Here is a 12,053-nt window from a genome sequence, read left to right as displayed (position 1 = left end):
TTAGGCCCAAAAAGGAGAGCACAGGAGAAGTGAGTGAGTCTGGAGCCTCTGTTGTCAAATATGGTCTTAGAGCAGAAAAAAACTTCATGCAGGTTCACTATTTGAAGGTGAGTGTTGTCAGCTGATTTTTACTGAGATTGCTTTATGAATATCATAAAGACTTCAGTCTTCTAGATATCAGAAAATTCATAGCTTCTGCCTTAATTTTTTGCAGGGTTATTTTCTTTTACGATCTCTGGCAAGGAAAATAGGAGAGGTCTCATACCTTGCATCTTTACGGAAATTTGTCGTTAAGTTCCATGGGCAGCTTGTCCTTTCTCAGGTACTGTGCTTCTTCCTCACCTTTGAGAAAAACAAACAACCCAAATGTTTGGATTGGCTGCCTAAATCTGGTTGTTATGTAAGGCGAGAGGCAATTGTAATTGGCAATATAGGTAAAATTCCCACCTGGTAGAAAGCAGAACATTTTTTTAACAGTGACACTTGAATCACACCCTGCTAGTATCCAATAATATAAACAATGAGGGATATTTTTTTAACATTATACTTCAAAAGGCTAATGTTAATAGGTACTGATGTTCTCAAAGAAAGGGTCATTTACCATACTGGAATTATTGCCTGTGATCTTTTAGCTTGTGGTTTTTGGCTGTGATCAGTCAAGTCTTTTCCCTGATTCCTCTCCGTTTCTGAAAGAGAAGAAATTATACTTCTGAATATATTTATTTTATTTATTTTCTTTCTTTGTGCATGCTGTTTCATTCAATGCTTCTAATTTCACCATATTTCTTATAAGGACAAAGCCAAGTAGGGTTATAAGTAGAAATTTACCTCCTGCTAGATCTTTCTGTAAAAGTCATGTAACTACGGGCTCTAGTTTTGTTTTGATTTAGAAAATTACATAGCTCTCTGAGCCCAGAGTTCTCGGAATCCTGTCACTAGTGATGAATCCAGCTCACACAAATAGCAGTGCAGCTTCAGTAATGCTGTGAAAACAACCATTCATGGGGGTGTCTGTGAACCAGGTCACTGAACTCATTATGGTAAAAAACACGCCTGGAAGAAAACGCACAACACAACAAATATTTAGCATTGCTAGAAGAGCAGTGTGATAACAGTAGAAGAGCAGTGTGATAACAGTGAGAGGCAAAGGAAGAGAAGAGAGAAGGGCTATGAGTGACTTTCTGAAACCACCTTCTTTGCTGAAGGTTGAAAGGTCTTATGCTTGAAATTTTTGAGGATATTCAGGACAGTGAGAAATGTTTCCTTGAAACACTGAGTAAGGCCTCTGATTTTGTGTAAATGAAGTCTAACACTTGCTGTTTCTTCCAGCCACAGTGTTTTTGCTTGTGTGCATTCTGTTTTGAATCTTACTCTTATGGGGTGAGATGTATGCCCAGGTACCTTACAAATAGCTTACGGACTTGTGATTTCTTTTGTATGCCAAGTCACCCAGAAGTTAGGAGCAGTAGCTCTTAACTCAGCATTTCTGCCCTGTGGAGGAATGTTTGGGGTTTTAAGGGAGTTAACACTGCTGCAGCTGTTTCCTGTGCCATGTTATTGAGACTGTAAGCAGCTACATTTGGCATAGTGTGGAAAATGCCAATGACTATATTAGGGCCTTGTCTATATATTAGGGTATCTAAAATCATAAAAATTATCCCTCACTATTACACAGCTGGAAGAATTTTGAAAATTACAGAAGTCATAAGACTGCTAACAAGAAGAAGCCCAGTGTTTTAAGCTGTTGGTAAAAAAGGTGCTCAGATTTTGCTAAGAAAATTTTAGCTTGTTGCTCCTGGTTGATGTGGGGTGAATTGTGTAAGTAGACTGTTTGAATGCTGCAAAATGTTCAGCAGACTGTACTACTAGCCATGGTAGCTAACTAGCACATATACAAGAGACTTCTCCCTTTGTCTAGCTATGAAGTGTCAATTCGTAGCTTACCTACTCTGGTCTCCTAAGATTAAATACTACATCCAGAAACATCCACTTTGGTTATTGGATAAAAAAACTGCTCAGTGTTTTGTTATTGAATTATTGGAGCAAAAGTTAAACTTTTGTTTCTTCAGCTACTTTTTATTTGGATACGTGCACTATGTCCATAACTATGTGCTCAATATGTAAAGAAAAAGAAGGGTACTTTTCTTCGTTTAGAAATACAATATGGTGGAGAAAGAGTGTGGTACATTAAAACTTCTATTGTTTGCTTTTGTGCTTTTACCTTGTCTATCAGCCTAAATCCAGCTCCTAGTGAAATTATTGGGAAAAGAACCTTAATGTAATACTGGTTTTTGGTCACTGAAAAATGCAAATGTGATAGGCCTATATCCAATTAAAATGCATTTTCTGTCTTTGCAAGAAATCTTTAGCATTGTGGTTTTTGTTGGGGTCTGGTATAGGTAGATAAGGAATCACAGAAGGAGTTGTAAATGCAGAAGCAATGAAGTCAAGTTAGTACAAAGTTTCTTATTCAAGATCCTTCTTGAACAAACATGCTGTCAGTGATTAAATGAATAAAAGAGTAAAAATAAATAGAGGTGCAGATGGTAAGTTTAAATATTATAGTGCTATACTTTCACCTTGTCCAGAATAACTGTAAAAGTTCCCAGGTTTAGGAATTGTGGGAATGAGGGAAAGTAAAACAGTGAAAAATTGCCCACGTTATGAATACTAGTCTTGTTTTAAGCGGTGTTTGTAGTAATTTTCCCAGATGGGAGCTGCAGGTGCAAGGAAATTACTTCAGATGTTGAACATTAATCAGTTTGCCTTTTTCCTTCATTTTGCTTGCATACTTAGTAGAGTTTTAATAGTAGCTTTATTTTAGTTGAGTTAGCAACAGATGAGTAAGGCAAATCTGGAATCTTTGAGAAGGATTAAAAAAAATATTCCATTTTTATTTTTATGAGAGAATTGACTTACTAATTGCTTTGAGTGAACTTTTAAAATAATGACTGGAGTGTTTTGACTATAAATAAAAAGAAAGAAGTGCAAGTTGCTGGTATGCCTAACAAAGTTAAAGCTGTTGTTCCATTTCATCTTGAAATAAAAACACCTTGGAAACTGAATTGTTTGTGGAGTTTGATTTTCGTGTGGTTCTGTCTGTTATAATGGGCAATAAACTGACTTTTGACTAAAGCTAGACAGAGGTTGCATTACCTGAGGCTTACACTGTTAAGCTGTCTGGCTGATGATTGTGGCCTGATAATAAAACATATAGTGGGGGGAGTCAAGGGAAGGAATTCCAAATAAACAGGAATCTAGAAGGGTGCTCACTGTTTATTTTTCCCTCCCAGAAGGGACAAATTAAAATTTGTCACTTAGTTATGTCATTTACAAACTGCATATTTTTTAGGAATAGTTTAACTTTGAGTGGATAAGTCCTTCAAGGAATTATTCCTTCAAGGATGTACGTCTAGTCGAAGTTTATTTGTTGCCAAGTGAATTTCCATTTGCACTATCACTTTCAGTCATACATGTCCACTGTTTTTATCCACCCCATTTTATCCAGTCAGAGAATTTAAACAAAAGTATCTGTTGTTGTAGACTACTTGAAATGTCTGGATTTGAGGTTTTAATATGAAGACATAAGTTGTTTTTTAATATTGAGTGTTCTTTTTTTGATATCAATATATGTAATCAGGGAGAGGTATTTGCCTGATGCTCCAAACCAGTTCAAGGGCAGAAACTTGCTGGCCATTGCTCAAGACAAAAGTTGGAGTAGTAATAAAACATCTTTTGGTATGAAACAAAAGGTCTTCTTACACCACATATATCTAGTTAATGCTTTAACTAGTCTTCATTTCCAGTTACTTCTTTCAACCTACTTCTCAGTTTTTGGGTCCTGGCTCTTCTTTCTTTTAACTCAGACACAGTGCATCCATTAACAGAGCAAAGAAAATTTCTCCTTGATGTCAAATTCATGTCTGTACCCAGATTTGATCTGCCCAGCAGAAGCCCTGCGTTAAATTGAGGGGCTAGCAGATCCTCAGTAAATGTGTTGAATTCATTTTTTAAATGGTTTTTTCAGCTTGGCCAAATGTCAATAGAATTCCACAAACTGCAGAATAACAGTTTCTTTATATAGAGAAAAGTTCTTTTCTAGCCTCGGGGTCTCTAGCCAGGTAAGAACAGGAATATATAAGAAAGTGATATTATTTAATCAGTTTGTTAATATTGCAGCACAGTGGTAGCATGTAGTTTATAACTCCTACATTCTTTATACCTTCACTGAAATACTTGCAACAAAAACAAAACAAACAAACAAAAAACCAAAACAAAAACAAAAAAACCCGCACTATGATTTGCTTTATAGTCTGATCCAGAATTTAGTTAAGATTACCATAGTCATCCACAAGCCTTTCCTTCAAAATGTAAAATAACTAAAGCATCTTAAAGAAGTGGCATCAAATCTTAAAAACCCCCACATTATCCTCTGACTTTTCTCCTGGACACTTCTGAACCATTTCATTTGTGGAGGAAGAAAAAGTAACCTGAGAGTAAAATTTCACTCCAGATGGTTAAAATGACAAAATTATAAACAGCTGAAAAGTCAGACCTATAATGAGATGCGTCATGCTGACTTGTTAATAGGCAATGTTAAAAGCCATGCTAATATGAGGTAAGTGGTAATTTGCTTTCCTACTCTGTTTTGGAGCATTGAAATTTGAACAGTTAAAATAAGATATGATTGATTAATCCTTATTTTAAGAAGGTCTGTAGAATGCCAGTGCCTTTTTTTTGATGCTTGGAAAACAAAGGAGATACTAATTTCATAGTATAGTATACAGATTATAAAACTATCTACTGTGTGATTGATGATGAAAAGTTGACGGAATCTAACCAGGGAATCTAGCTGCATTAATGTACCCACAGTGCAAATAGTGTGAAGGATAATCACTTCAGGTTTACTATACACACACTTTTGAAATAGCTCTAACTATGATCTTTCTTATACCATATCCTTTATTTACATGTAAGCTTACTTTGTATCTCCAGCAAAACTTCCACAAGTGGAAGGAGACAGTATTTCTCTGTTTATATACAGACTAATGTAAGGTTTACATACAGCAAAACTACAAGTAGTTGTATGAAATAAAAGGATTTCACAGATCATCAGCATCATGTCTGCCATGTGACTGGGACAAAATTACTCCTGTCACAGTTAATGATGGCGTTCTTGCCACAGCAGCACTGAGCCCAGCACTATGTAGTTTACTTTTTGTTATAAGCCAGTTTTGCAGTCACTGCAAAGCAGCCTGAGTCTCACTTATAATCTAAAGAAGGAAGCCTTAACTGTGTTACCAGTAGTTTCAATTTGCAATCAGTCTTTGTTTCCCTAACAATGCCATACTCAGACAGAGAAACAGTATCGCTTGTTGATTGTTTTGGCATGGTCCATAAATAAAAGATTTCTGCCTTTTAGGAAATATTCTTCAAGACCTTAGAGAACAACAATTTGCAGTTGTTGTACAGTACAGTCAGTCTGTACTTGTATACTGAAGTGAGGAACAATATTGGCCTATGAAACTTGTCTCCACAAAGATTAGTATTAATAAAGCAGATGCATTGATTTTATGAAATAGCATATAAATTAATAATTCATATTAATAAATCCTATTATTATGTGATTGTTCAAAGGAGTGTATTCTGTCAAAGTGATTGTCATTAAAATCAAGTTCTGTAGAACATAGGGTGACAGAGAACCTTTTATGATGTCAGGTGTAACTTTCTTTAGAGAGCTTATCATACTGGTATAAGTGAGCATGATAGTACTGTTCTTCCATTGGCATTGCATTGTCTTTGTAAAACCATGAAAGAAACTCTAGCTACCTTTTATTTGAAGAATTTACTCCGTAGTTAACGTGGTTGTCAGCAATATTGCAAATTTTGTCATGGAATGAGGAGTAGGTGTGGGCTAATCAGGCATGTGCACTAAGGAAGAAAAAGCTTTTTGTAGTTATGTAATTAAAGACAACATGAAAACATAAGCACAGTGAAGAGAGTGTAAACACCCTTAAATTTGGTGTTTCTTAACTTTTGTATGTAAATCTGCAGCCTTTAATAGTTTTAAATATAGTTTGTATGTGTGTAAAACATAGGAATATGGAATTGTGTTAAAATAGTCAGCAGGCTTTTCAAGCCCATTTTCTTTCAATGTTGACACTCCTTGCTTGAGTGGGTTGGAAAACTGACAATATAGTATATATGGTATAAATAACAATATGCATTATGCTGTCATTATATCACCATGGTGGATATATAAACTTTTTCTTATTATTCTGTTATCTGTGGTCTTAAATCTCTCACTAGCAGTGTAGACACAGGGTTATGGCTTCATAAACATACTAACTGTGCTCCTCTGTTCATTTTCCAGGATTTTCTTAGCATGCTGCTGGAAGACATTCCTAAACAAAAACAGTAAGTAAGAACTGGGCTAGAAAAGCCAAAGAAATATGTAGAAATAATATTTTAATATGTGCTAGCCAGAAATAGTGGTAGCCTGAAGATTCCCATTACATACATACACAAAAAATTATGAGACTTGTTTATCCTATACCATGCTCTCCCCAGACTTGCATATCAGGTCAGAGGTGATGTCGAGTGTTCACTATGCAATCTGAAGTGCCAGGTATAGCTGCCTGCTCAAACTAACCTGTGATTCTCCTGCCAGCTGTTTTTGGCACATGGTGCCCTAGAGCAAGGATGCCAGAACTTTGCTGAGAGTCTGGGATATCAGAGAAGATGGATTTTTTCATGTAGTCTGGTACCATATCCTCTCAGTCATAGATTGTGCTGCATGAGGAAAGATGGAAAACGTGAATGTAAATTGAGCATTAATTGCCTGACATGTCCTTCAAAATACTCCTGTGTGTGACTGTGACTGATAGAAGATGATTGTTGTTAGCAGCACTTTGAGGCTTATATTTTGGGTTGTTCTGTGCTATTCTAGACTGTGCTAGAAATAGAGGGTCTTTTGTAGAGGAGTTTTACATGTTACAGTTTTTAAAAATATTCACTTGAAAAATAGTGTTAAAGGCCAGGATTGAAAAAGTGTTCATAACTCTGTGTGAGTGCTTTGGAGTGGAAAAAAAAGATGATATTCACAGAGGTCAAATGTATTGAGTTTTTTAGTGAAATACTTCTCTTCCTGATGGTTGAGAAACAGAGAAGCTAGTTACCATTGAGAAAATATGTTTTGTGGCATCTCAGGTTTAGTTTGGGTACTTTAGATTCTCCAGTGATGTAGTAGATAATACTCTCTCTATATGATTCAATATAGTTTTTGCCCAAGTATAATGAGGTGTATTATATGGAATAGATGTGAAAATGTTTTTTTTGATTGGTATGATTATAAATTGGCATGTTAAAAAAACTCCTGTTTTCCTTCCTTTTATTTTTTACTTGTGTTTCTCTGAACTCTAAACCCAGTGCAAAATGTTGTTGCATAAGCATCCATTTTTCTGCCTAAAAACCATACTCAAACTTTCAATGAGACTAATGCAAAAGAATTGTGGCTCTATTTGTGATGTATCACATTCCAGAATGTACGAAAGAAATTTCAAATATATGGTAATTCATTTTACAGTCATGTATATAGCATATCTGAACTATTTATTGACAAAATTACTTGACAGATATCAGCAGCAATGCAAAGAATCTTGAAGGCTTTTATTTTTATAAAAAGAATCTTGAAGGCTTTTATATACAGATGGCTTTTATTTCTTATCTGCTGGGAGGATGTTTTTATTTCATTCTTGAATACATTCTGTAGCTAGTACAGAAATACTCACCTAAGCTAAAAAAAAAGGGAGGAAAGATAAAAATAAAATATTTTTAGAGACCATCTGCTGATGACTGCTTTTTTGCACAAAGTTTGATGTAGGAATGAAGTGCATTTCGATATTAGAGCAAAAATACTGTGTAGCACATAAAGCCTCTCAGGCTTGTTCTACCAAGTAAAATTTAAACTGTTTAAACTACACACTTCAAACTTGACAAATAATAAGCACTCTAATACACTGTAGTTTGTGATGGAGGCTAGTCTTAATCATAAAAAAATAGAAGTAAAGAGATATTTGCAGTAGGTAATGAAACCAAATCTTGCCCTCAGCTGTGGCAACAGTTCTATGTAGAACTTGGCTTATGAAAGACTTTTGTAATGAGAACAGGATGAACATTGGCAGAAAACTATCATGAAACAGTGTGGAAATCTTCTGTAGTTATTACACTGTAGTAGTGTAACTTTAGCTTTCTACTATTGGATACAGAGACTCGATCTAAAAGATTCTCACCTCCAAGAACTTAATTCCTTTAGTTTTTATTCAAAGGAGATTTTTTTACTACATTCACAGTGATGAGTAGCTCCAGGATCCAGATGTGACTTTTTATTGATTCTGTACTTGGAGGAGAACAGTTCTACGCCTACTTTATAGGGCTACTTCACTTCCTGCTCTGGCTCAATTATAATGGCATGTTAGCTGCAGGAATCCATACTGTGAGTCAGGATACTTCTGTTTCTGGACTGCAGCTGAATACTGACATCAGATAAGCAGAGCAGTACCTTCTGATCCTTTATAATTTCTTCACTTGCCTTTAAGACTGATAATTTATCTTAGTGAAGGACTAATGGAAAGAACGACAAACAAATATTGATCATTATCCTTCTCTGAAGGCTATTTACAAAGCCTTTTAAAATATTCCATCCACCACTAGAGTCTCACGTTATCCCTGCCTTTCTGTGGAAAATCTACAGTCCTTCCTACCAAGAAGTTTTATTTACTTTTTATTTTATGCCACCAAGGCATTTTATTCACTTATATAATTTGAAACTTCACTACATTGAAACAAACCAAACCAAACAAATGAAACACCAAGAAACTCCCTCTTATGTGTCTGTATGTCAGAATGCACTAGATTTGATAAAGCTCCAGTGGCTCTATTCTTGCTAAGGCTTGCACCCATAGTCAATCCTTTCCACATCTGCCCAACATGTGAGCTGTGCAAAGAATCAGTGTTTACCCTTGTAACTGAGGGTTTCACCAGTCTTAGATAAATCAGAGTTGCTGCTTATGCAGCTACTTTATGACTGCAAAATATTTTTGAGCAGATCAGTTCTGATCATAGGGGTTTTCTGCTGGTATTTTTTATTTCATTTCATTCAATAAAGCAAGCAAATCTACTAATAAGCTATGGTTTTAATAACACATGATAGACAAAGGAAGGCTTGTGTTATAGCTCTGCTATTTGCACTGTTAATAACCCAGGTTTACTAACCACATTGTTTGGATGTCTTCACAAATAATCAAGTACTAAAATAGTGCTGCAATTTCAAATTACTCAGCTATATAGGTGTATCCCTTTATTTCACATTTGCTTTCTTTGATTCACATGTACATTGTTGTGAATGTGGTGATTTTGAATGAGACAAATGGCTCATAGGCACCTAAGTACTGAAGCAAATAATTGTGAAAAATTATTCCCAGTGGTTTTGATTCCTCTTTTTTTTTTTTTTTTTTTTCCTTCTTTAATAAGCCAAAATATATATGCTGGATACAATCCAAAGAAAAGTTATCTGTAGGAAGGTATGTCTAGTTGACAGAATCCCTAATTACTGTGTTTGGATTTCCTCTAATAATGCCTCCATATTTAGCTGGAATTGCTCACTTTTAAAATTACTGACTTGTATAAATGTATGATGAAGCAAATATACTTGTTTGCATATTTTCAGTTGGATATGGTAGACATTTATATCTTCCTTTACCTAAAAAAGAAGTTGCACACTTTGAGGTTTTTTCTCCTTGATTTAGACATTAAGTGGGTTTATGTTAAAATTTGTAGAGTACCTTACAGCCTTGTGCAGTGAAAACTTAATGTATAGCCATCTTTTATAATGTTAATCTTCAAATTGTCATTAATGTCAGTATTTTACAGAGTTTCTTTTAAAATGTTGAATCTGAACTGTATGTGTGATGTTAGGAGATCATTCCTGGGCTGATTTGGCTTATCATCTAAACAAAAAGACAAGGGATGAGATAATGGGTGTAACCATGTTCTCATTTTACAGTAAGGAACTCTTGTACAAAGCAATTGAAGAAACTTGGTCTTGTAAGAGTTAGTGCTAGTCAACTCCACACAGATCCCACTGTCCAATACCTTATCCAGAAGGCCATTCAGGAGTTCACACAAACACCAGATTTAAGTCCTTGCAGATGCTTAACTGCAACGTAAGCAGGTGGTAAATGCCCTTACTGAACTGCAGCCTCTACAAATATCAGGCTCTCTGTTCTTTCTCTAGGACACTTGTTTTGAGATGGCAGTCTGTTTGTGATAATTTTTGGGGGATTATTTCTAAGTAAAACAATTTAGCAGAAGCATTTCCAACATCATAGTTCTTCAGCACTGACAATTAAGAGATTCAGAGTAGATCTTTGCAATAGTCGGCTCATTACTATTGTATTTTTTTTTTAAGTGAATGCCTCTTAAACAAGTTGCTTTTTTGATAGGTGCCAACAAGAATATCCTAATTTGGAATTTAAAAAAGTACTTGTGTGCAAGTACAAACAAAGAAGATTGCATATTGTCATATGACAGGTGTTTTTCTGAAACTTTGGGTGCTGCAGGCAGAGAAAAAGCAGTGTTATTGGTTTTGCTCTTGAGAAAAATGCCAAAGTTTTAGGAGAGACTGAGAAACTTTCTAGTAGTTTATGCCTGGATTAGTGTGGTGTCAGAACAGTGTGATTCCCCTGAGTGTCATATGCTCATTTCAAAGTCATTTTTTGAAATGAAATAGAGGGTATATTAAACAGCTGTACATAGCAAATATAACATAGGTTATTTTGTGGAGATTTTTTTCTCACACTATAGGTTTAGTTTCTGGGGATGGGGGAAAAAGGGATTAGCTGACATGGTGAAGCTGTGTTTCTTATGCCTTGGTACAACAAATTAAACGTGCAACTAAGGGAATTTTTCCCAGCTACTAGTTCTAATTCAGCATTAGAACACTGAGCTGTATTGGGTTTAATTCATACAACAACAAATAACAAAAATTTTTATTCTGCTTATGTTTCTTGAGAGAGAATAAATGGTACAGTCCAAGTGATCTACCTTTGCCTATATAACACTTTGGTATCCATTTTTAAGTTAGTTCTGTATGCACCCTTTTTAGTAGCCAGAATAAGAAATAAGAAATCAAGACTATCTTCTTCTGGGGAAGTAAACTGACTGACTGACTGGAAATATTTCTCTTTATCACAGTTCCCAGTCAAGAGACTCAGCTAATCTGATTTAAGACTAGACACCAATTTTTAGAGCACAGTGGTAAGATGAAGATAATTATAGTCTGAGGGATTAGCAGTCAAATGTTCTAAATTTAATAAGCTTGCACAAATAACAAGGAACAAGTCCAGATGTTTAGTCTTTTATTTTAATACATTACACGTGTATCACATATGTTCAGTTTTCTGTAGAAAATTGACTTATAAAGTGATCTAATGTACTCAATGGTGTTTTCCTGAAAATTCAGAATCCTGGCTATGTAGATATTCTCCTTCTTGACAGCTGATTATTTAAATCATCTGATCAGTTAAAATTGTTTACTGGGTTGTTTGCCTTCCTGATTCAGAGCTTGGAAATGGCTGTTCTTTTCATGAATGCTTTGTTGGTTGACTCTACATTACATATGTGAAAGTAACTGCAAGCACTAGAATGAATCTTGCTAAGGCATTACCATGCACAGGACCATACACATATGCTCTGATTCTCATATTTATATTCATTGAGGGCTTATTCAATTTTTCAGTACTTGCATGTGTGAATATTTTTTTTTATTATTTAAATTTTATTTATTTTTTTTATTTGGCTTTGCTGCAAGTTGGGAAGTCTTCCACCAGAGTTGAAGTAAATGCCACAATAGCTGCCTACAAAAATAAAAGTGCAAACATAGTTTCTGAATTTACAAATACTTATGCGTGTGGTTATTTCAGTATGACACAGCTTCATAATGACAAGCTATTTCCTTTTGTAGGGAAATAAAGTTCCAAACTATTCTATGACTT

At 35.1% G+C, this 12,053-nt stretch overlaps 1 protein-coding gene across 10 annotated transcripts in view; it reads left to right on the top strand.

Annotated features, from left to right (window-relative positions):
* Positions 1 to 12,053, top strand: part of AOPEP (aminopeptidase O (putative)) — a 184,998-nt gene that overhangs the window by 75,129 nt on the left and 97,816 nt on the right. For all 10 annotated transcript variants that reach the window (XR_013179820.1, XR_013179819.1, XR_013179818.1 and 7 more), the window contains 3 exons: positions 5 to 107; positions 215 to 322; positions 6,374 to 6,417. Coding sequence is in view for 4 of the 10 variants with exons in the window: in XM_054652037.2 (XP_054508012.2) it covers positions 5 to 107; positions 215 to 322; positions 6,374 to 6,417 (255 nt within the window). In the remaining 6 variants the exon portion in view is untranslated. The remainder of the gene's footprint in view (positions 1 to 4; positions 108 to 214; positions 323 to 6,373; positions 6,418 to 12,053) is intronic.

This window comes from Agelaius phoeniceus, chromosome Z (assembly GCF_051311805.1).
Source record: "Agelaius phoeniceus isolate bAgePho1 chromosome Z, bAgePho1.hap1, whole genome shotgun sequence".
Taxonomy (NCBI): domain Eukaryota; kingdom Metazoa; phylum Chordata; class Aves; order Passeriformes; family Icteridae; genus Agelaius; species Agelaius phoeniceus.
This window is presented reverse-complemented; position numbering and strand designations above follow the sequence as displayed.